Genomic DNA, 22349 nt, shown 5'->3' on the forward strand with positions numbered 1-22349 from the left:
CGTGATTTTGGCAGTAGCAGGCAGATTGACTCCACCGGAATTGCATCAAGCTTCTAAGAGCTTTAGTATTTGCTCTGCAAGTCTGAAAGGCGAAATTGGCGTCTCTCTTTTGTTAAATCAGGACTCCAATGGGTAGAAGATTCTGGACAAAGCTGCGTACGTACTCATACACTAGCGAAGCGTCGCACCAACACCGTTATATTCTGACGGAATGACAAGAACTATTTCTGAACGTTGTAACATTTCACACTCAGCCTCTGCCCAGGTTGTGCGGCCGCATTATAACATCTACAGATTCAAATCGCATTTTAGCACATGTCGTTATTTACTCTAATAACTGTCATGCTCAATAAAACCAGGAATGTAAACTTGCCTTCTCGATTCATACCAACTCTGGGAATGTTTAAGAACTATCATCTTCGTGGCTGAAAGTATTAGATGAGGCTGATTAAACCTTTTCTGTTGGATTGCTGCTGCGTAGTTGCAATAGCTCTTGGCCGCAGAACTTCAATATTAAAGTCATTTCAATCCATGTTTTATATATTGGTCCCATTATAACGAGACGCGGCTACGAACTTGCTCAAGAAAGGGATCAAGAAGCGGAAAGCCGATTCATGCAAATCACGCCGAGGTACAATTGACTTCACAACCCATGATATTAATTCTGGTGTTGTGTTGGAATAGCAAAAGCCCCTTGCGCACCACAGAACATGTACAACAGTTACTTGATCTTTAGGAAAGTAAAGAAATTGCCGTGCTATCAGATCCAGCTTATTTCAATGCCGACTATCTATCGTTGGAAGTTGCAACAAATAACACCCAGCAACCTTTGTATCACTTTAGTATTTCTACGCTCTGGTTTTGATACCTCCTTCTCCTGTCCTGATAGTGTTTGTACGAGATCATCTGAGGGTATGTCGTATTGCTCGAGACTATCGTGGGAGTTGTGAATGTTATTAATAGTCGGTAGTGTGTCTTCATATTCAGGCCCGACTATCTCGTCCTCCTCTCCTGTAAATATTGAAAAGTATTCTAATGCTTCGTCGTGTTGTCTAAGATCATCCCAGATCAAGTTAATTGCATTAATAGTTAATAGTGTATCTTCATGTTCCGGTCCAAGTATTTTCTCCCGTCCTGCAAGTGCCCTTGCATAGTACTCCATTGCTTTATCATATTGCTTAAGGTCAACATAGTCGCATCCAATGTCGTGTAAAGTGGATAGCGTATCTTTATGTTTAGGCCCTAGTATTTTCTCCCGCCCTGCAAGTGCCCTTATATCATACTCTATTGCTTTAGCGTGTTGGCCAAGCTCAGAATAGGCATAGCTAATGTTGTGTAAAGTGGATAGTGTATCTTTATGTTCTGGTCCAAGTATTTTCTCCCGTCCTGCAAGTGCCCTTGCATAGTACTCCATTGCTTTATCATATTGCTTAAGGTTAACATAGTCGCATCCAATGTCGTGTAAAGTGGATAGCGTATCTTTATGTTTAGGCCCTAGTATTTTCTCCCGCCCTGCAAGTGCTCTTACATCGTACTCCATTGCTTTAGCGTGTTGGCCAAGCTTAGAATAGACATAGCTAATGTTGTGTAAAGTGGATAGTGTATCTTTATGTTCCGGTCCGAGTATTTTCTCCCGTCCTGCAAGTGCCCTTGCATAGTACTCCATTGATTTATCATATTGCTTGAGCTCTTTATAGACATCGCCAATCCTGTAAATGTTAAAATACTTCAAGGGCACTTCGCTTTCCTCTAACTTATCAAGAGCCTTAAAGTAAATCTCGAGAGACTCTTCAAATTTCTCAATGTCCAAATAGAATTTGCCAACGATTAGGAGTGCATAGATAGGCAGACCCGAAGCCTTCTCCAGCAGAATGCGGAACATGATTTGCAAAGGGTCAGTCAATTGTTTGACTTTCTGAAGATGAAGTTGCAGCTTCAGAAGCAAATTAGCTTTTAATTCAAGAGATAGAGGAGTCTCGTGTCGAAGTAATTGTAGTATTGACGAGATGTCGGTTGGTGCTCCGACGCTTCCAACTGAAGAAGGATCCACAGCTTGAAGGCCAGTGGATGAAAATCCATTTTGAACAACATCGAGGAATAAACGAATTCGTTCAGTACGCGAATCATCTTGTCCGTACTGCTGTGACCGTCTATCAATTTCACGGTTCAGGCACGTCTGGACCCGCTGTAGAAGCCCCAACGAGTGTCCCGCTTTGCCCAACCAAGACGAAAGCTTTTCAAACTCCATAGGCTGAGAATCCAGAGACTCGTCGTCAATCATTATCATAATGAAATGCTCTATCCAAGGCACACATCGGTCGGATTTCAGAAATTTATCGATCTTTGCTGCGATAACGCCGGGCTTGATGTCAGATTGAGTAATATGGGTAGCCGAGTATTTCGAGGAATAGCCTAGGAGTTGATTGTGTTTAACGAGCTGAGGAGATTTGGTCCAATCGTGTGTCTGATAACTGTAATAACATGTTTCAAGATATGTTATGGAAGCAGCCGCAATCCAACCATGGGCCTGCTTTAAAGGAACCCGGAATTGTTGTATCTTGCGGCTTCTCCGGCTATGCGACCATTGGCTCTTGGGTCTGATCAAAAACTCCATCACAGAAAAGTGAACTAGCCGCAGGTGATCACCTATGAAGTTGACGAGACCACCACAGACATCCAAGATTTTGAGATCCGGCTGTGGAGCGAGATGGTCCTCAATAGACTTTTCTCCGCATGTGGGTTCGGACATGGCATCTGCGGCGAGTAAATATTGCAGTTCGTCGAGACTCAGCGGACATTGAGAAACAATTATAAATGCAAAAACCTTTCGAGCCAGGTTTAACTCAGAGCGCTCCAGTCTGCCGACAAGTCCACAGAGTAAAGTTTCATAAGCTGTTTGAAGGTCTCTTGGTAAGCCACGCAGTCTTTTGAATGCGTCAGCTACTCCAACGGACTTATTTAGATGTTCAACCATAAGCTTGATCCAGAGAAGGTTTCCCTCGCACTGATCCGTGAGAGTTCTGCGGACCTCAGTTCGCAAATCTGGTGTAATAAAAACATCAGATTGTGTTATTTCAGCTTCAATCACTGTATCAACGTCTTCTTTTGTTAAAGTAGAATCGATCTGAATTGTGTGCCTGACATAATCGGTTGCGTGAAATGCGTGGGATCGGCCAAGGACAATGAAACGAAAATTAGAATGCGATTGGAGGAAACCAAAAAGTTTTTGTACCAATTCATGAACAAGATCTTCGCTCTCATCCACGCCATCGATAACGCAATAAATTGGCTCAGCGATGAATGTATCAGCTATCATGCTGAAAGCTCTCCATAGGTCGGAGATTGTAGGTTGACCTTTCAACATAAAGTCTTGAAGAATTCGGATACCTTGTTCTCCGGTACATTCTTGTAAAAGCTGCGATAGAAGCGAACGAACCAAGCTATCCAATTTCAAGTGACTGGCATACATGCCGGTGAAGGCAAAGAATAGGGCATTCGCGCTGTTGTTCCACATGTGATCAACAATAGAAGAAGCCAGAACACTTTTTCCACAGCCTGGAGGGCCGCTGACACACAACAATCCATCGAAAGGTGATGTCGGAGTTAGAGCTTTCCAATTTGTGAAAGTTGTGTTTGACCATATCCAATCGCAGGTCCCAGGATGTCTTGCTTCGATTCGATCCTGTTGGATCTGCCGAACATTCGGTGCTTTCAGCCATTTTTCACACTCCATTTGTAGATCTTTCAACTCTCTTTGTCGTGCCTCTGGAAAATTGTTAGAAAGACGAATTCAGCGTACGGAGACAGCTATACCCACCGTTTTCTGCGTTTCTCAATAATCTCGTATTTTCAGCTGTACTCTCACCTATTCTTGCTATACTCTGGGCGACTACCTATAGCAGTTAGATCAATTTCAAATGATGTGGAATTTCACTGGGAGGGACTTACCGGCAGCTATCGGAGGCAAGACTTCAACATCGGACGGTTCGATCAATGAGAGCAGTTCTTTGGCATACGCCGATGCTACTGCAGTTGCACGCTTTCGCCATTCATCGTTTTTATGAGAGTCAGAGTAGTCGCTGATGCCTCGTATAATAAGGCATGGGAAGTTGTTCATTAATCCGGCCGCCTCCATGTCAAAGCAAAATATCTTGTTGGCATAACGCTGGTCGATTTTGTCCCTCTCAGTGCCATTTCTAACAACCATACTTCCAGAAGCTATGATACCATAATGGACGTGTGGGTTCGATGCGGAGTTGCGAGCTTTTCGCTGGACAAGTGCCCCTTTATCGCAGGAATCACACGTTTCAGCTCCAGGATCATGATCATAGTCTGCTCGAAACAGCAGATCGGGTGTCAAATGCTCCTCTGGATATGTGTACAGCTCACCCAACTCGTCGAGAATGCCCGGCATATTGTTGCGTGGATTCTTAGGCCGCGTATGATATGCCCTCAAAAGATCGACGGCAGCCAGAACTTTGGGAGGTGGCGCACAAAACCAATCTTTCCTCTCAATGACGCCATTGCCGTTCAGCTTGCCGTAGTCGTACTGCACAACCCCAGTGTATGTCCCATTCGGATAGCTAACCACGATATCACCCAAACGAATATCTTTTTTCCCGTTTGGGACGCCGCCTCCAATACCAACGAGGAGGGCGAACCTTATATTCTTGAACGTGCGACGCATGTTTTCTGCCACAATAGCAGCAGGGCCTGTCCCCATTTGCCCCCCAGACAAGCAAGCCATGGTAATGTTATGAGCACCTATTCTGCCCAGGTGATATGCGTTGGTGTCATCTCGAGGCGTCGACTGAGGTCTTCCATGCTCCTCGTCCAACATGGCCATAGCGATTACAAACTCTTCATTTAATGCAGAGATCCATCCAATAGTATATTCATCATTTGAATAAGGAGAGGGCTGCATGATTGATGCTATGTCGTATAGAACTGTATGTAGAAGTAAAGCTGTCTAGCAGTTAGGAGAAAACTGTAAATGCAATGACCAGAGCTTTGTCAGGTGAAGAGAATGAATAAATACGGCGACGCTGAGAGTTGCTGCCTAACATTGATTTCAGCCTAGAAAAAAGCAAAGATACATGTAGTTCAGGTCTTCCTGGATGGCGCCACCATGTACGTGTGCAGCCGTAATTGGATGCTCCAGCACTGGGGCATTTACAATCGCCTGTTTGCCAATCATTGGAGGGAACTGAGAACGTCAGTAGGTACCCCCCTCCCCCCCCCCCCCCGCCTGTCTCCCAAAATGCGAATTTTAATATTAAATACGTCTTTGAAGTATTGATACGAAGATTACTTATACGTCTTTTGCAGAAGCTACAGAATTCACAGCCGGCTTGGGTGTTGTTTTTCGTAGTTGCTATTTCCACTTCAAGGTGTTGCAGGAGAGCCCACCCACTTCCTACGCCGCTCACTTGCATTAAGATGAGAGGCTGTGCTGCAGCCAGCTGAGAAATTGCGTCACAAGGAGGCTGAAGCCGACAATAATGACCTGGTCTCTGACTGGGCTGCAACAAAAGCTCTCCGAGGATACGTTTCAGGCGCTGACTGGCCAAAATCCTTCGTGATAAGAGGGGCAGGGAGCGGTATTGCAGCCTGACATGCAGGCTACGCCTACCTTACGCTGGATAAAGGATAACTAGCGAGAGTAGAGGAGGGATGGATGGCAATAGGTACACGTGTTGTTCAGATTGTTCATCAGTGCTTGATTACTGGCAGGAACGCCGAGCCTTTCGGTACATCGATCAGTCGTATCAACATCCGTATATTGCGCAGCTTGTCTGCCAATAGTTACTAAGTACAAAACGGATGTCCCTCCAGCAGCCCTCAACATATAGAAACTCCATGAAAGTGGATATATTAGCATGATATAAATTATTGGCATCCCTCTATAGCCTTTATTTTATACCCTTTGTTTGCAATAACGAATGTCGACAGTCGTCTTGGAGGTAGCCATTGAAGTGGTAGGGTTAAATTTTCCTCACAGGTGTGTATATTGTCTTTTTCAAGCAACGTTCGCCGATTGTTTGTAAGTTAGACGGCGCGAATGGAGGAGCCGTTCGCTCGCTGGGGACAAGTGTGTAGATGCTTACTACCACCGATGTACCATTCTGAGTGTCCGCTTCTCTCAATAGCAAAATTGATCTTTTTGAACATTTCCCTGTAAAACCTTCATGCAAAAGGTCTACTATTTTACCTCGAAATAAACTAGGTGTGCCGATAAGTGCATCGCGAAGGGAGTTTCGCATAGGTTCAGAAATACAGCTATGCCTGCCAACACATCTCTTCGCTCGTCTAGCCATTTCGATTAGGTCCTTGCAGTGGACACGGGGGTACTACAGCGGGCATGGGTCGCTATAAATGTACGGGAAACCAGATGATTGCAAAAAGTGTACTAAGCCACGGATTTTGGTATGCAGTTGTGATACTGTTGCACTCATGTGGAAAACTGAGTTTGATGATTCCTAATATGCATGGATTAAAGAAAATGAAGCGAGAAGCGAAGGAAAATGACATGAACGAGAGAGTAGGCATGTGTGCACTCTCTACAGCCGCCCACTATTCTCGGGAAAGGTACATGTATAGGTAGAGTAATTATACCTACCTATGTATTCGGTTCCTGGGCAGTACCAGTGGCTCTTGCCACACTGCAGAGGCCCAACAATAGTAGCCAGAACTTTCAGGCGTTTGCTCCCCGAAAGTCTCGTTTCCACTCCAGCATCTTACCAAAAGCGTTCCAAGTCTAAACATTAAACTCGTGATTATAAGCAAGAGCAGGAGGAGCATGATGATGCATTTTAGCGTGAAGAGGAGCCCAAGGGAGATATCTCGCCTATTTACCATAAGACATATTTCCACCTTCTATACTACGATCTCTACTGAAAATTAAAAAGACAAGAAGTTTCTTAATCTTCTGGAGGGGTTTATCTCGCCAGATTCGAAGCCTTGTTTCCGTGGGGAGTTGCCTGAAACGGGAGAATTGCGAGTTTTGCATTGGCTTGGGATCTGGATCTGGATCACTACTAACTGGAGGCAATTTTTTGCTTACCTGCTTAAGCTGATTTATTGCTCGTTTAGGCATGTTTATTGATGTCTATTGAAGCTGAATTGTAGAAAGTTTGATCAAGGTATTGCTTATGTTAACGAGTGATATCTAACATCAGAGCTCATTGCGCCCGTGATTTTAGGCTGCATCGTACCAAGAGCGCTGTAAGATGCCTATAACCACTTACCACTTACCTGAGAGGAGCTACGAAACCATTGGAGTTTGCCTTAACAAGCCCCAGGAATCAAGAACTTAGAATGCCCACATACAACATCTTTATCTATTCTCTGCCTAACTATAGACTATCTACGTACTCTCTAAGACCTACTACCCAAAGCTTGACAGCAGGATTATGCAAAGTGTCGAGTGCGCAGTTCCTACTCAACAACAACACCACCACGAGATTTCCGCTTAGCCAGCCTCTTTGACTTGGTACCCCGCGGTTTGGTCAGTCTCCTGCGAGAACTCGGAAGAGGATGAATCCAAGCGCCAAAGGCATCGCCACTCTTTGCAAGATAATTCTGAACCTCCTCTAGCCACAAGCCTGGGTTCACCTTCGGCGCCTTCCGACGAATAGAAACAGACGAAGTATCAGCTACTTGCATTCTTTCGTCAATGTAAACAGTGAATGCTTTCTGAGCACGGCGCCCATTCATTCTCATGGAAAACTGAATTACGACACGGTAACACACTCCATCCGCAACGACTTGTTTACAGCCAAAGATGCCAACGGTGGCCTGTTTATTGTCTCGGCTCCAAGGAATACAACGTTCAATTGAATTTCGCAAAAGGCGATGAAATTCAGTCTCGTCTTCCACCTGACTGCGCAAATATGTCACAAACAAATAATTCACTTTATCCCCATCCTTGAGAGATACAACATTTCGACGGAGTATTTCTTCCCCATGTTGGTCATTCAAATCATTTCCATTGTCATGACTGTCACTCATGTTTTCACGCACTGTACCAAAATCTGTACTTGGAAATAAAAAGAGAAGACGGTTTTAAAATCTCTGGAGGGGTTAATCTTCACGCTTATATACTGCAGAAATGTCTACTTTGCGGGTCCGGACAGAGAGAGCCAATCACTCACTCAGTTCTCGATGCATCTTATTGGTACAACTACGGTCCATAACAACTCTTTATTACCCAATCAACGCCTGGGCCAAAAACTTTCATACCCTGGAACATTGAAACTGTCCATTCATGGAGTTCTTGAGTACAAGAGGAATCAGTCAGAAAAATATTGAACGCAGTGTTCAGCAATCAGATATCTTTAGTCAAGTTCTTGCCCCTGTCCACATAAGCATCCACTTTGTAACTCGCAAACTCCCTAGCTTTCACTCCAGACGCAAAAAGAATATCCAATTCTTCAAAAGTCTTGTCTTTGGTCTCAGGCAGTCTGAACCAGGTCCAAACGAAAAAGACAAAGGCCCAGAAACCCCAGAAAAAGCCAGTCTTTCCGCGCCAGTTGCCCGCTGTGGGGTTCAGCATATAAGGGTTAACAACGTTGCATATGATCTGGGCGATGTAATAAACGATCCGGCTAAGACAGACGCTTTTATTTCGCAGACGAGTCGAAGATACTTCGCTGATAATGGCGTAACATATGGGGCCGACAGTCACATAATAAACAAACTGCCAAAGCAAGACCATACTCGCCTGAGCATAGTTGCCACCGGCCGAGTTTGCAGCTCCAACACTGATGAAGCCGACGACGAGCAGTATCGTAGTCAGGATGCCCAAGCCCCAAAGATACATGGTACGCCTTCCGAGGCGATGCATCAGAAACCAGGAGATGATTGTTCCCACAGATGCGAGCCCCAATCCGCCGACTGACATCTGGAATGAGATTGAAGTAGGCAATCCAGCCTGGACAAAGAAGTATGTGGGTGTCCCTCCCATAGCAGACCCGCAAAACGGCTGAGCAGCAAAAGCCATGCACGCAATCTCAGTACGATAGCGATCAATGCCACTGAAGCAATCCCAATATGAAGTTCCCTTATCGATAGACTCTTCCAGCTCGTTCGTGTGGACCATCATGGCCAAAGTCTGCTTAGCCGTATCTCTATCTGCACCGAGGCGAACGATGGTCTTTTCTGCATCGCTTAAAAGGTCTTGGCGGACATAGAACCATGGCGATTCTGGGGCAAACCAGAGAATAAAGAATAGAGGGATAGGCCAGGCCCATTGAATGGCAAAGGGGATTCTATAAGACCATTCTGTAGTATTGTTCTCGAATCCAGATTGGACACCAGCCGAGATTAGCTGACCGAAAGCCCAGCAGAGGTTGACATAAACAGCTAAATAACCACGAAGAGCCATTGGGCAGATTTCTGAGGCATACGCAGGGGCCTATATTAATGGATGCGTTAGTGAATGAACCCCCCCAATTAACAATGTGGTACATAGGAGCAGTTAAAGAAAGTTGCCAAGCCTAGGAATAGTGTAAATTTGGCAAAGACTTATTCACGTACCATGGATGCAAAAACCCCCCAAGGGATGCCGCAGAGCAGCTCTCCAGCCAACAAAACGCCAAGGTTGGGAGCGAAGAAGGGGATAAACACAAAGCCGACAACGAGAAGTAGCGACGCCAAGAGCACCTTTCGATAGCCAAACTTGTGCGTAAAGTATCCGTTTGCAAAGGCTCCAATGATTGTGCCAATGCTAACCGCGTTACTCAAGCCGTTCTGCCACGATGCCGAGATCTGGTAGGCGTTAGACCCGGAGTCGAACTCGCCGTATCGTTGTCGGAAGGACGGCTGCGCAAAGAAGGAGTTGATGAGAACAATGTCGTAGCCTTCCATGATGACGGATGTTGATAGCAGAACCGACCACATGACAGCTTTGGGATACTTGCGGACGGCTTGCAGGAAGCCAAGACTGTGATCGGCTTCGGCTGCTTGCCTTGCCAGCTCTGTGTCTTTGACAGCATCGAAGCTTTGGTGCTCCAAGGCGACGGCTTCAACCTTTTCATCGTCATTCGCCATGTTTGTACTCGAAAGTTTGAGAATTAAAGTGGAGTGAGGATGAAAGTGGATGATGATAGCCGAATGGGTTCAGATATACGTTTCTGTAAGCAGCTCTGAATGTCCATTTAAACACCCGCAATTAATGTTAAACCTGGATCCTTCCAGGCCTCCCCACATTTATTAAGGTTGGAGGATAGAATAAGAGCTGAATACAACGAGTTAGTTGCGAACATGGGCGGAGAATATCATGCGATGGGGCAATTGCCGTAAGTAACATCCCATAGTCTGGGGTCCCCGCGATTCATTGAACCTTGTTGCAAATGATCATTAGATGGGCAAACTCCCTCCCACCCAAAACGGCATCCTTCGATGGCCTAGGGGGGGCTTTCGCTTCAATTAGGATTGGCTAATTGGCGACATCGCGGTGGGGAACCCCGAAAATCCGGGGATGGCAAGCCAAACTGCGATGGGGGCGGGTCCGGTGAACGTTGGGCATAGATCAAGGCTTAATCGTCCGTCTACCCTTGGCATGTCGTTATTAGGTGTAAAGCGGAGTACATGTACAGTAGCTGTTGGATATCAGTATATGCGTAGGAAGTCAGGGATATCATACATACCCTATCATCATCACTTTATAAAGAGATTATTTAGTTCCATTTCATCTGTATGAGAAGCTCTGGTGTGCATATCATTGCTTTGTCGTAGTACCTAACATTCACTTGATCATTTTATTGAAGTAATTGTGCACCAGCTCAGTCGACGATATTCACGTCGACCTCTGCTCCATTGCTTGAACCAGGGCGGTCAGCACCTCCATATAAACTCCGTCTACTCCCCATGTGCCATCTTCAAGAAGCCGCATGCCTTCTCGGAGAATCCTGCTTGGAGCAGAGGTCGTAATGATACCAACTCTTGCCATATGCGCAGACATCTTATCACCATGGCGAAGGTACAGCTGCACTATCTCATCGTCACACGGTCGATCAATGTAGATAATATTGAGCTCCGAGTATAATTCCTCGTCTGCGGAGGTCGTTGGCTGCTGGCTTTCGGTCAAGGGACCAGCTTGAAGCTCTTCCTGCTGTTTAGCAAACTGCACCGAGATACTATATGCCCAGATGACGAGCGTGGCCGTGTATATTGCAAAGGGCTCTAAAAAGCTTCTCCTTGAATACCGCCGTATATGCCAAAATAAAGAACCAGCGTGAATAATGGCCAGCCTGGCTTTGAAGGAGTCATTTATGGCCCATTTAAGCACACAGTTGCTTGCATCTGTATATCTCCGATTGAGGGCGACGTTTGAAGCGTTTTCATTGCTGGAATTAGTAGCCAGAGTTTGGATTTGTGCTACAGGCGTAAGCAGAATAAGCCGAGAAAGGTGCAAGTACATGATGGTAGGGTGTTCCAATCCTCCGGCAGCGGCTGCTTTGCTGTTAGCTCGCCAGTGTAATATATCGAGACAGTCACACGCGCTGTTGCGCCACTTTGACAGCGTTGGATTTGACGGTGGCCAGGTTTCTGCCAACGGGCTTTGCTGGGCTTCTCGTATTTGCATTGCAGCACTAGGAGTCCAGCTCGCCAGCCGAGTTTGATGCTGAATGATGACCTCTTTCGTCCTTCGCCAGATGCCATGGATTATGAGAATATTGCTGAATTCGCTCAGGTTCTCTGGGAGTCTCTTCTCAATATACAACATCTCAATCGCGTCCATCAGGGTGACTATAAGCCGATGTTGTTAGCTTCTTAATGTCGTAGAAATTACGGTGTAATATACTGGATGATTCCTGCTCTGCGGCAACCTTGTCCATCAATGGAGATTCCCAGATGGGATCTTGGCAAGGCAGAGAGACTTTTACATCTGCTAATTGCATCAGTGGAGCTGTATTGAACTCGTACGAAATCACAGCGTCAAGCAACTAGAGGCGCGTCAGCTGAGAAAGGGAAGAAAACTCTAGCCTTTCAGGTCTCACCCATATCATCAAGCCAACCCTGATGTGAGACTGGTTCATTGACCAGCTCTGGGTGCCGTTGTCACTATCGTGATGGCGATGCCTTTCCTCAGATTCTCCAGATAGCAGCTTTAATTCTTTGCAGGCTCCAACGAGGTGATGTCGTTCCAGGCAAGCGCGCCTGGTCATATCTGCTGTTCCTCTATGCAACGAGCAGATCAAGAAGAGAGTAGCGGCTTGCAAGGCTGAAAGCCTTGACCCGCCATTTTCTGCCTCTCCGAAGGATGCTGTTGAAGAGACTGTAGCTTCCGTTAGTCGATCGTAGCACAAGCGGCTGATGGCCATGCTGTCTAGAGCAGCTATAAACTCTTCCCTGAGTGCATATAGCCGCTCTTCATCATCATCGGTGGTGTATTTAGATCCAACAACGGCAACAGCAAGGAGAAGTATCCAGTCGTTGCTTGAGTGTTCCAAGAACGCCGCTTTCCGAATGAAAGGAAATGTAGGATGGAAATTCGCAAAATAAGATTGAACGCAGTGAGCAATGCATTCTAGAGACGGGAGCGCGCTGGCATCCATCATCACATTTTGTTTGCCTAATTCGAAATGCAGTTGTCGTATCATGCTCTCATAACTCTCCACACTCACTGAGGCGTCTTCCCATAGACCATCTGCTTCGCCATCTGTGTAATTAGTTGAGTTGCTCCCTGGCGTTGATGCATTGTTGGCACCAGCCATACGTCTTCCTCTCCATTTTCGAGCAGCTTGACCGCCAAAGGGCGCACGGGAGCCATCTCCGTCTACATAGTAACTCCCAGCCGTCGATTTGACTCCGTCCAAGCCCGATTTGCTAGAAGAATAAGTTGAATGGCTAGTACTGTTGAGACTGGTATCATGTCGATCAATACCATGCGCCTGTGCATTGGTACGCGAAATGCATTGTCGGCTGGAATCAGGCAAAGCTTCCACGTTTGAGAAGAAAAAAGGCAGATACAGATCATTCTTGTCATTCTCAGCGTAGGGAGGCACAGCAACAAGGCCATCCCATCCGAGAGAGCCAGATTGTTCTGGAGACATCCAGTTCATAGAGAGAAGATCCAGGGCCTGCTCATTAAAGCCTGAGATGGAACTGAACTCGTAGATTCGCTGGGCGCCGGGGTCTATAGGCTCAGCAGCCTGAGAAAGCTCAAACATGGCTGGCTGTTGATTCCAAGCGTTGGCTCTGGATGACAAATTGTTGCCATTTGCCCCTTCTGGATTATAGTCGTTCATGTTTACAGGTACCGCTGGTCCAGTCGCAAGTAGTGAGGTCTCTTCCTCGGTGTGTCCCTCGGCTGTTTGGTGAGCCGCATCCAGACTCAAATATGGTGGCTCATTACCAATCTCCACTCTCGTGTCGATGATTGTTGTAGCCTTGGATTTCCGTGTTGAAGGAAAGGTGCAAGTCAAACTGCGCTGAAGGCATCGCCTACACGGATCACTCCGGGAGCAGCGAGCTCGGCTTGTGGCGCATTGCCTGCATGCCCTGGAACGTGTGATAGTATTTGCTTCTTCGCGGTCCCGTTCATGAGACGTGCGGTGGCGATTCAAGACATCCCTATAAAACTTCATAAACATTGAACGCTAGGCTTAGACACAGGGCAGAGTAAGCTGTGTGCAGGCGACTTACTGGCGAGCAAATCCTTTTCCACAAACGAGGCACTTAAAGGGCCTCTCACGAGTATGGCTCCTCGTATGTCGTGCAAGATGTTCTTGCCTGCTAAAAGTCGCATCGCAAATGTCGCATTTCTTATCCGTGCCTTGTTTTGATCCAGCCGGACTGGCAGCTGCCATGCCTGACATTTGTCTCGAAGAGTCAAAGAGCAATGGGGTTGGGGCTTGCAGCGGTTACAGCAGGGCATGTCTCTGTTTCCCACGAGTTGGCATACTAGAAGGATGAGAGAAGCAGCCTGGATTAGAAGTCAAGAACCTGCAGAGAGAAAGCTTGGGCAATATGGAGATGTCTGGGCAAGCTGGAGCAGCCACACACAAGATTTCTTTCATCACATCATCAACTACAAGCTCCATCACTGGTGCTGATTCTTTAGTGACCAAACCCCGCAGACTCGTCCCCTGTGAGCCACCATTGCGGAGTATTTCTGCACTGCGATGCTACCTAGTCTAAATTGAACCTTGTCCCGTGCCAGGAAACTTGATTACAGTGAAGTCGCGATATTGCCTGTAAAAGTAAAGTGCCATTCTTCAAATGAGAAGCGTGTTCGATTTTTTTGGATAAGCCGACGGTAAATTGGTACGGCTTGTAAAGAGTAATATGGCCTTGCCACAAAGTTAGTCACATGAAATTGTAACCATCCTGATTCTTATCGCTTGAGTAGCCAGGCGCCAAGGTTAAATTGGGAAAGACTGATTCTCAGATTTGAACCGTTTGATCCACTCTAAACACATGCAGACGATTTGAAGATCAATAAGAATTTCTATACATTTGAGCATTTCCAAAGGCCTTTTCAACATACCTACTGAGTTTATTCATGCTGGTTTTTAAGGATTTACCGACTAAAGTGACATTTGCGGTCCGCTTTCCATTACTCCATGCAAGTTCGTGTAAATTCCCGGCGGGGTTGTAACCCCAGTTCGCTTTTGCCGCCGGATGGTTAACTGTGGAGGCCAAGGAAAACGAAGCATGACTTGACAACTTTCATCTTCACACAAATTTGTGGAGGAGAAGCAGCCTGGCTTGTCAGATCTCAATCCCTGATTCCAGATCTCGCTCTTTCTCCGCAGCGGTACTGCTCAATACCACGGTGCATCAATGGATATCGTGGAAGACTTACTGGATGAGAAACAAGAAAATGCATGCCGGCACTTTGTTCCGGTGGGGTAGTTGATCTCCAAGGACCAAGACCTTTGCATGTTGCAAGAAAGCCGAATAAAAGCGATAAGCCTTCCTTGAAATCGTATTGTTGTAGAGCACTCTCAAGTATTATAATCACTTTGCCATAATGCTTCGTCCTATTGCTTCGCTATTCCCGTTGTTGATTGCCACTTCTGGTACGGCGGCTCAGCAGACTCGACAGTCATCCCAAGGGACAGCAACTATAGATATCGGCCAAACTCATGGCTCGGCGACATTTCTTGCATCTGGATTCATCTACGGCTGGCCAGATAATGGCACATCTGCCTCAACCCAGATCCCTGAGAATCTGGTAACGGGGTTCAACTTCAATGCGAATCGTGCCGGCGGAGCTCAGCTCCCCGTTGGAGGATGGGCTACAGGTGGTTTAAGCGGCTATACTGAAAGATTCCAGTCGGCCTTGTCAAATTACCGAACCACGCGCAAATATGGCGGAGAGTTTATCCTCCTGCCTCATGATCTGTGGGGTGCAGATGGTAGCGAGGGATCAGCGTCTCTATTCCCCGGTGACAATGGGAATTGGACTGAGATGGAGGCTTTTTGGTCTCAATTGATGACGGATCTGAAGAATAGTGACATGCTGGATAGCCTCATCATTGACCTCTGGAACGAGCCCGATGGCACGGGTTTTTGGCCTCGCACGTGGGATCAGTTTCTGGAGTATTGGAACCGCGCTTTTACACTTATCAGGTACGTCTGGCTTTTGTCATTCATTATGCCATTTGGAACATACTAATACCTCCCACAGAGCTGGACTGCCTGGAACTCTCATCAGCGGCCCAGCTCTATCAGGTGCACCCGGCCTCCAGAACGACAACTGGCTCACCTGGCTCCCATCCATCGTTGGCAACGACACTGTACCGGACCACTACTCTTGGCATCAAATCGGATCAGGGAATCGCTGCCCTGATTTGACTGTGCCAGACTTTAATACGCTACTCGCACGATTTGGCGCACCAGCGAGGCCAATCGACAATAACGAATATGCGTTGCAATCAGAACAGAACCCGGCGAATGCAGCGTGGTACATGTCTCAGTTCGAGCGTCACGATATCCGTGCCTTGCGCGCCAACTGGGCCAGCGGCTCTGATCTGCACAACTGGATGGCCAATCTTGTATACAGCAATAATGGCACTTACTATCCCAACGGTGAGTGGCAGGTGTATCACTATTATGCAGGGATGAGTGGTGAGAGGCTTGTGACAACCGCCTCTTCCGACACTCAGTTTGATGCCTTTGCTACTCGCCAAGGAAATGCGATCAAGATCCTGGCTGGTACCAGAACGATTCAGGCGCCTTACGATATTAGCGTCAGTAATCTCAGCCAGATTGGCCTTGGACCAAGTGGAAGTATCAATGTTCACGTTTACCGGTTTGATTGGAATGGGACAGAAGGTGAGGTTGACGGCCCTGTTGATCTCGGCACGGTACAGTACTCCTATGCTTCAGACACGGTAAGCCATCCAGATGCTCCTGTAGATTGATCGCGCATACTAAGCAATGATAATTCACAGCTCACCATCACTCTGGATCCGCCAACAAACTCGACTGCCTACGCCTATGAATTCTCTGGAGCCTAACCAGCGTCAGGTCAGGCGCCAAAATGGAGAGACCGTTTCTAGTCGCTGTGTAGACATCCCAATCTTGATAGTGGGTAACAGGTTCGATTAGTACAAATATACTGGTTATAATAACTATAAATCTCACAGTCCTTATGGAAAAGCTCAATTACGTCTATGCGCAGCCCACCGGTGACTTAACCACTAAAACAAAACATGCATGATGGAAGTTGCTGTCTCTTCTAACGGGCTTATACTTGCATCTCCGGCTGTATCCGATCGGGATGGGCCTCGAGCATGAAGATTTCACTTTGGCCTGTAGCCTTTACCCTATGCCCTGAGCAATATACGAGATCAAATTGGTTCCTACATTCATGCTTTTCTTTCTCGCTCTTTCTCTTTCCTGGTGTCATCTCTCCACCGGAAATAATTTGGTAGGCTCTCTATCCCCGCATCGTGTACCCGTAACCCAATAGCTTTTGGCGGTTAATTACTTTAGCCTTGTGTGCTTTTTACCTTTCCCTCAGCTATAGGCGCGCTTACCACAAAGCTGGAGTAGGCTGTGCTGTTTACAACTCCACCGTAAAAGCCATCAGGTTGGACTACAGCTTGGCACATTGCATCTTTCGAGGTTCCTGTTGACATGGTATGAATCGGAGAGTTTTATCCTGTAAATACGCAGCAACTTGGAGCTGGAACGGCCCCAGCACAGGGACGCCGCCAAAAGTCCGGTGGGGGTGGAGCCAGATCAGCGAAATTGCGAGCCGGGAAGTGAGAGGGTGTGCTGAAGAGCTGTGGGAAGCTGTTGAGGGGAGCAATTCGCGGTCTGGTCAGAGGAATGATGGAGAGGTGCTTACAACCGTCTTCTCGGGAACTCGGGGGATTTCTCTCGCATCACGTCAGACCGAGATAATTATTCCGGTGGTGGCCATAGAGATAGACGCAGTCGTCATAGTCGCCTTACACTTACATTTGCTCCAAATTTATTGCTGAGCTCAGTTTAAAGCCCAGCTGCTGAAAAGAAATCTTCCAACTTCTACTTTTGTGGTTACCGCTCAGCGTGATTGTATTATTGAGTCTGATATATCTACGCGCGCCAGAGCACGATAGAAGCATAAGAGAAGGAATCAGTTCGCGATGCTACACTCTGAAGAAAATCGCCTCGTCTTCACTTACGACGGCGAAACGCTATGGATCGAGCCATGGGGCGCAAATGCGCTGAGAATTCGCGCAACCAAGCTCCCCTCGATGCCGCAGCAGGACTGGGCGCTCCAGCCGCCTGCTTCATCAACGCCCAGCATTAAAATTACCCAAAAGAGCGGCATCATCATCAATGGCAAGATCAAAGCCGACATCAGCAAGTCGGGCAAGATCATGGTGTGGAACTCCAAGGGAGAGTTGCTTCTCGAGGAGTATACGCGGAATCGGCGAGACGTGCTCGATCCCAAATGCAGCGCCATCGAGGTCTCGGCTCGTGAGTTCAAAGGCATTCTTGGGACAGACAACTACTACCTCACGATGCGCTTTGAGAGTGTTGATCCGAATGAAAAGATCTATGGCATGGGACAGTATCAACAGCCCTTTTTCGACCTCAAGGGCACCGATCTTGAACTGGCCCATCGCAACTCCCAAGCAAGCGTGCCATTTGCGCTCTCGTCTCTTGGCTACGGCTTTCTGTGGAACAATCCATCTGTTGGACGCGCCGTTCTAGGCCGTAATATTATGAGCTTCGAGGCATATTCCTCCACAACTCTGGACTATTGGGTGGTGGCAGGCGACAGCCCAGCAGAGATTGAGGAAGCCTACGCGAATGCGACTGGCAAAGTCCCAATGATGCCGGAATACGGCCTTGGCTTCTGGCAATGCAAGCTGCGCTATCAAACTCAGGAAGAGCTTCTCAATGTTGCCCGAGAATACAAGAAAAGAGACTTGCCTCTAGATCTCATTGTCATTGACTTTTTTCATTGGCCGACGCAGGGCGAATGGAAGTTTGATCCCACATACTGGCCAGATCCAGATGCAATGGTTCGGGAGCTTAAGGAGATGAAGGTTGAGCTGATGGTTTCAATTTGGCCCACGGTTGATAGGCGCTCTGAGAATTACGAGGAAATGGTCGAGCGCGGCTATCTCATCCGCGTGGATCGTGGCATACGCACCGTCATGGAGTTCCAGGGCAACACGGTTCATTTTGATGCGACCAACCCAAAGGCAAGAGAGTACGTTTGGGAGAAGGCAAAGAAAAATTATTACGACAAAGGGATTAAAGTCTTCTGGCTGGATGAGGCGGAGCCCGAGTATACAGCTTATGACTTTGAAAACTTCAGGTACCACCTCGGCTCCAACCTCAGCATCGGAAACCTCTATCCCGTTTCATACTCAAAAGGATTTTACGACGGCCTTAGAAAAGAAGGGCACGAACAGATTGTAAACTTGGTTCGCTGTGCGTGGGCCGGCAGCCAGAAATACGGCGCCTTGGTCTGGAGCGGCGATATTGCCTCTTCATGGTCCAGCTTCAACAATCAGCTCGCAGCAGGACTCCACATGGGCATCGCAGGAATCCCCTGGTGGACCACCGATATCGGGGGATTCCACGGAGGCGATCCCAACGATCCAGCCTTTCGAGAACTATTTGCTCGCTGGTTCCAGTGGGGTGCTTTCTGCCCTGTCTTTCGACTCCATGGCGATCGAGAACCGCACAAGCCTCAACAAGGCACCACTGGCGGCGCAACGTGTGTAAGCGGCGCAGATAACGAAGTGTGGTCGTACGGTCCGGAGATTTACAGCATCTGTAAAAAGTACATGACTCTGCGTGAAAGCATGAGGCCATACACCAGGAAGCTCATGGAGGCTGCCCACGAGAAGGGAACACCTGTTATGAGGACGCTATTTTACGAGTTTCCAGAGGATGAAAAATGCTGGGAAGTCGGCAAGCAGTACATGTTTGGTGATAAATATCTATGCTGCCCGGTTCTGAAGCCTGGTGTGACTGAGATAGAGGTATATCTGCCAAAGGGAGCGAGCTGGAAGGGTGCTGATGGCGTCGACTTACCGGGGGGGCAGACACTTCAAGTCAAATGCCCGATAGACTATATGCCTGTGTTTGAAAGAGTTTGAGATAAAGCCCTCTTGTACACTCTTTCTTGGTTATCACGAATAGATTATACGGTTTCTAAAATCCCGAGCCCTTACCTGGAATTTGCCATGCAGCGGCCACTTAGCCCTTGATACCTACGTCTGACGTTATAGTTGTAGCGTCAAGTTGTATTGGTTTTGCAGTTGTAATCAACGGGTTCTTATAGGCTAAGCCGACTTATAGTTTAAAACGCAAGGTACAAAAACCTTACTTGAATTGCCCTGATTTAATTGCAAGCAACGTAATCAATGTTTTGTATTATAAGGATATATGGATGGTAAAAGGGCAATTAATTCCCAGAATCATAGGGTAGCGGGGATGCTTAGAAGGCAAAATTTTAATGTGGAAAGTATTCGAGCACCAGGTGAAAAGCCGACTAATTATTTTTACTTGGATAAAAACCGAGGGTTCAGTATTCATTAATTCCGGCATTTTAACTGTGTTGGGGGCGACAGTCAGCCCCGTTTGTGGCGGTTGGATCTGTGATTCTTTGTAATGTGTTGAGCATGCGCTGCTCTCTCAGGTATCTATCTATCTTTGGGTAAGACGTAACACATTGTATCTCGCATCTCGCTCTAAAACACAAATGCTCAGAAACAAGCTGAGAAGACAGAGCCTATATGATCTCACGTAGGGAACTACTGTCTCTCATGGAGCGTGGGACAACAGGCTTGCCAACTGGCATAGCCGGGACACCAGGCAACCAACTTGACTTCCATAACGTATAGATCGGAGGCTTCTTAACGCTTGTAAATTGGGTATATGTCGCAGGCCCATCAGAGCGACGGAGAATTAAGACAACTGATTCCTTTCATCTGCTGTGCAAACGATATCTAGTTGTCAATCCCCGCGACTCTGATGGCCCGTCGGGTAGGTGATTAGGTGATATTAACTAGTGGGCGGAGGAAAGATGCCAGCCTCCTTGACGAAACTCCATGACAGATTGCTTCATACATTTTCTTCAGTAATGAGGAAGCTTCTGACTTTTGATCCCTCCATCTGCAGCTCTTCCTCGCTCTCGTTGTCCCCCTTGTGTCGGTTCGACGACTTCCACACGGATTTCGGATCGGCAGTGATGGTGGTGATTGTCGTTTGGAAGTTTCCGGGGTAATTGTCCACCAGCTTGATGTGTCCGTTTGACTCCTCGTCCTCTTCGCGGTTGAAAGTCGCGAGACTGAAGGGGTCTCTTGACTTGTTCTTTCTCGATCGGCCGGTGGTCTGGCGGTTGCCCGCGGATTCTCCGGTGGGTGGCAAGTTCGATCCCATTGTCGACCAGCCAAGTTTGGCTGCAATCTTGCGGAAGAGCGGTCGGATGGTGGCGAGGCTGCCGGCTGTGATGGCCAGGCCTTGTTCGACGGTTGACCAAATGGCGATGTCGATCGTGGCCCCTACAAAACGCCCCTGTTAGTTAATCTGAACTTGAAGAAACAGGGCAGGGGTCCCTTGGTAGGAGTAAACTTACACAAGAAGTCAAGGGTCTTGAAGTCCTTGACATAGGGGAATCGAACAACGACGGCAATACTCGCACTGTTTATAGATACTTAGCAAAGGCCTAACAAAAGAAAAGAGAGGAATTAAGAACTTACACGCAAGCCATCAGCATGACGGGGATCAATGCAAGCTTGGTCTTGTTGTTCATCTGGAGCTGCATGATGAGCACAATGGGGAGCAGCGCAAAAGTAAAGTCGCAGATGACGCTAAAAGCACTGTAGAGGTAGGTAAAGGCGATGATGACGTCGATGTTGATGCAGTTTCCGTCTTGGTTCTTGTTCCAGAAAAAGGAAATGGGGTGGCACTGGAACGTGGTGATGAACAAGAAGCAGATGCCCGTGATGACACTGAGCGACATGACGATGAGGATGATCCAGTTGTGTATCTTCTCGACGGTGATGCGGAGAAGGAAGTATCCAATGGAGATTTTGGTGAGAACCATTGTTACGCAGTACCAGATGTAGCAGAAGTACCAGTACTGTGTGATGTTAGAAGTGGCTGAGAAATACAGGCTCTGTGATTGTAGTCAACACCTACCATCAACGCTTCCTGGATATCGTGTTCCTGGAGATCCCAGTAATGGCGGCCGGTGCCATAATGTACGCCCGTGAGACATACAGAGCAGAAAGCTATAAAGGTCATCTGCAGTCGGAGGGTGAGCAACTCGTCATCGTGGATAATGCGTGGTTTGTCCGTCACTTACCATGGCAAAGACCATGAGATAATCATCCACGCCAAAGGCCTTGACGAGGCTTATCCTGACATAGCATCTGAGAATAATGGCCGTGAGTGAAAAGGCCAGGAGCACAGCTACCACAGCAATGAGCTGTGGACCACGATTTGGAACGCCCATCGCGGCTGTGGGTTGATGCAAAAGTTGTCGAAGGCGAAGGGAGAAGGAAGAGAAAACGCCTTTCGGAAACGAGCGGAAAGTGAAAGGTCAATGTCTATATCTATACACGAAGCATCACATCTCTTATAGCATCAACAATGGCAGTGTCAAAACTCGGTTCGAGCATAAGTAGCAATTAAATTTCGCTTTTTGCCCCTGCCCGCATCGCAGACTCCAGGAAGCGGCAGGCTAGTATCTACGTAGCGTCCTGATCGGCGGCTGCTTGCCCTTTATAACAGACCGTCTTCTCGCCATCTCCCGCTCAATCTCAACAGTTACAGAATTTTCTCCGTCAGTGGCGCAGTGGGAGCGTGGGAAAAAAACGAAGTTGAGTATAAAACTGGGGAGCCGGCAGGGGGCAGTACGAGTCATGTCAGGGGTT

At 47.4% G+C, this 22349-nt stretch overlaps 6 protein-coding genes across 7 annotated transcripts; 2 read left to right on the forward strand and 4 right to left on the reverse strand.

Moving 5' to 3' along the window:
- Positions 1 to 714: 714 nt before the first annotated feature.
- TrAtP1_002554 (uncharacterized protein) lies at positions 715 to 5041 on the reverse strand. Of its 2 annotated transcripts, none has more exons than XM_066111512.1 (3): positions 3949 to 5041; positions 3818 to 3889; positions 715 to 3765 (listed from the first exon to the last, which is right to left on the reverse strand). In XM_066111512.1, exons 1-3 carry the CDS (start codon positions 4922 to 4924, stop codon positions 791 to 793), a joined length of 4023 nt encoding a protein of 1340 aa, XP_065967588.1. In that variant the 5' UTR covers positions 4925 to 5041; the 3' UTR covers positions 715 to 790. The 2 variants fall into 2 exon arrangements, with proteins under 2 accessions (XP_065967588.1, XP_065967589.1); XM_066111513.1 differs by having other exon boundaries at positions 3818 to 3893.
- A 3285-nt stretch (positions 5042 to 8326) lies between these two features.
- Positions 8327 to 10050, reverse strand: TrAtP1_002555 (uncharacterized protein; the record flags this gene model as incomplete). Its single annotated transcript, XM_066111514.1, has 2 exons — positions 8327 to 9415; positions 9538 to 10050. 2 exons carry the CDS (start codon positions 10048 to 10050, stop codon positions 8327 to 8329), a joined length of 1602 nt encoding a protein of 533 aa, XP_065967590.1.
- Positions 10051 to 10730: 680 nt separating this feature from the next.
- TrAtP1_002556 (uncharacterized protein) lies at positions 10731 to 13253 on the reverse strand (the record flags this gene model as incomplete). Its single annotated transcript, XM_066111515.1, has 3 exons — positions 10731 to 11751; positions 11807 to 11948; positions 12003 to 13253. The coding sequence occupies 3 exons, from the start codon at positions 13251 to 13253 to the stop codon at positions 10799 to 10801; spliced, it is 2346 nt and encodes a 781-aa protein (XP_065967591.1). The 3' UTR covers positions 10731 to 10798.
- Positions 13254 to 14980: 1727 nt separating this feature from the next.
- On the forward strand, positions 14981 to 16472 carry TrAtP1_002557 (uncharacterized protein; the record flags this gene model as incomplete). The annotated part of the gene is made up of 3 exons (XM_066111516.1): positions 14981 to 15582; positions 15641 to 16346; positions 16407 to 16472. The coding sequence occupies 3 exons, from the start codon at positions 14981 to 14983 to the stop codon at positions 16470 to 16472; spliced, it is 1374 nt and encodes a 457-aa protein (XP_065967592.1).
- Positions 16473 to 17369: 897 nt separating this feature from the next.
- Positions 17370 to 19622, forward strand: TrAtP1_002558 (uncharacterized protein). Its single transcript, XM_014085307.2, has one exon. The coding sequence runs from the start codon at positions 17589 to 17591 to the stop codon at positions 19563 to 19565; it is 1977 nt and encodes a 658-aa protein (XP_013940782.2). The 5' UTR covers positions 17370 to 17588; the 3' UTR covers positions 19566 to 19622.
- A 225-nt stretch (positions 19623 to 19847) lies between these two features.
- On the reverse strand, positions 19848 to 22145 carry TrAtP1_002559 (uncharacterized protein). Its single transcript, XM_014085193.2, has 5 exons — positions 21779 to 22145; positions 21613 to 21717; positions 21171 to 21553; positions 21047 to 21111; positions 19848 to 20972 (listed from the first exon to the last, which is right to left on the reverse strand). The coding sequence occupies exons 1-5, from the start codon at positions 21926 to 21928 to the stop codon at positions 20533 to 20535; spliced, it is 1143 nt and encodes a 380-aa protein (XP_013940668.2). The 5' UTR covers positions 21929 to 22145; the 3' UTR covers positions 19848 to 20532.
- Positions 22146 to 22349: the final 204 nt, after the last annotated feature.

The sequence above is a fragment of the Trichoderma atroviride genome, chromosome 1, assembly GCF_020647795.1.
Source record: "Trichoderma atroviride chromosome 1, complete sequence".
Taxonomy (NCBI): Eukaryota; Fungi; Ascomycota; class Sordariomycetes; order Hypocreales; family Hypocreaceae; genus Trichoderma; species Trichoderma atroviride.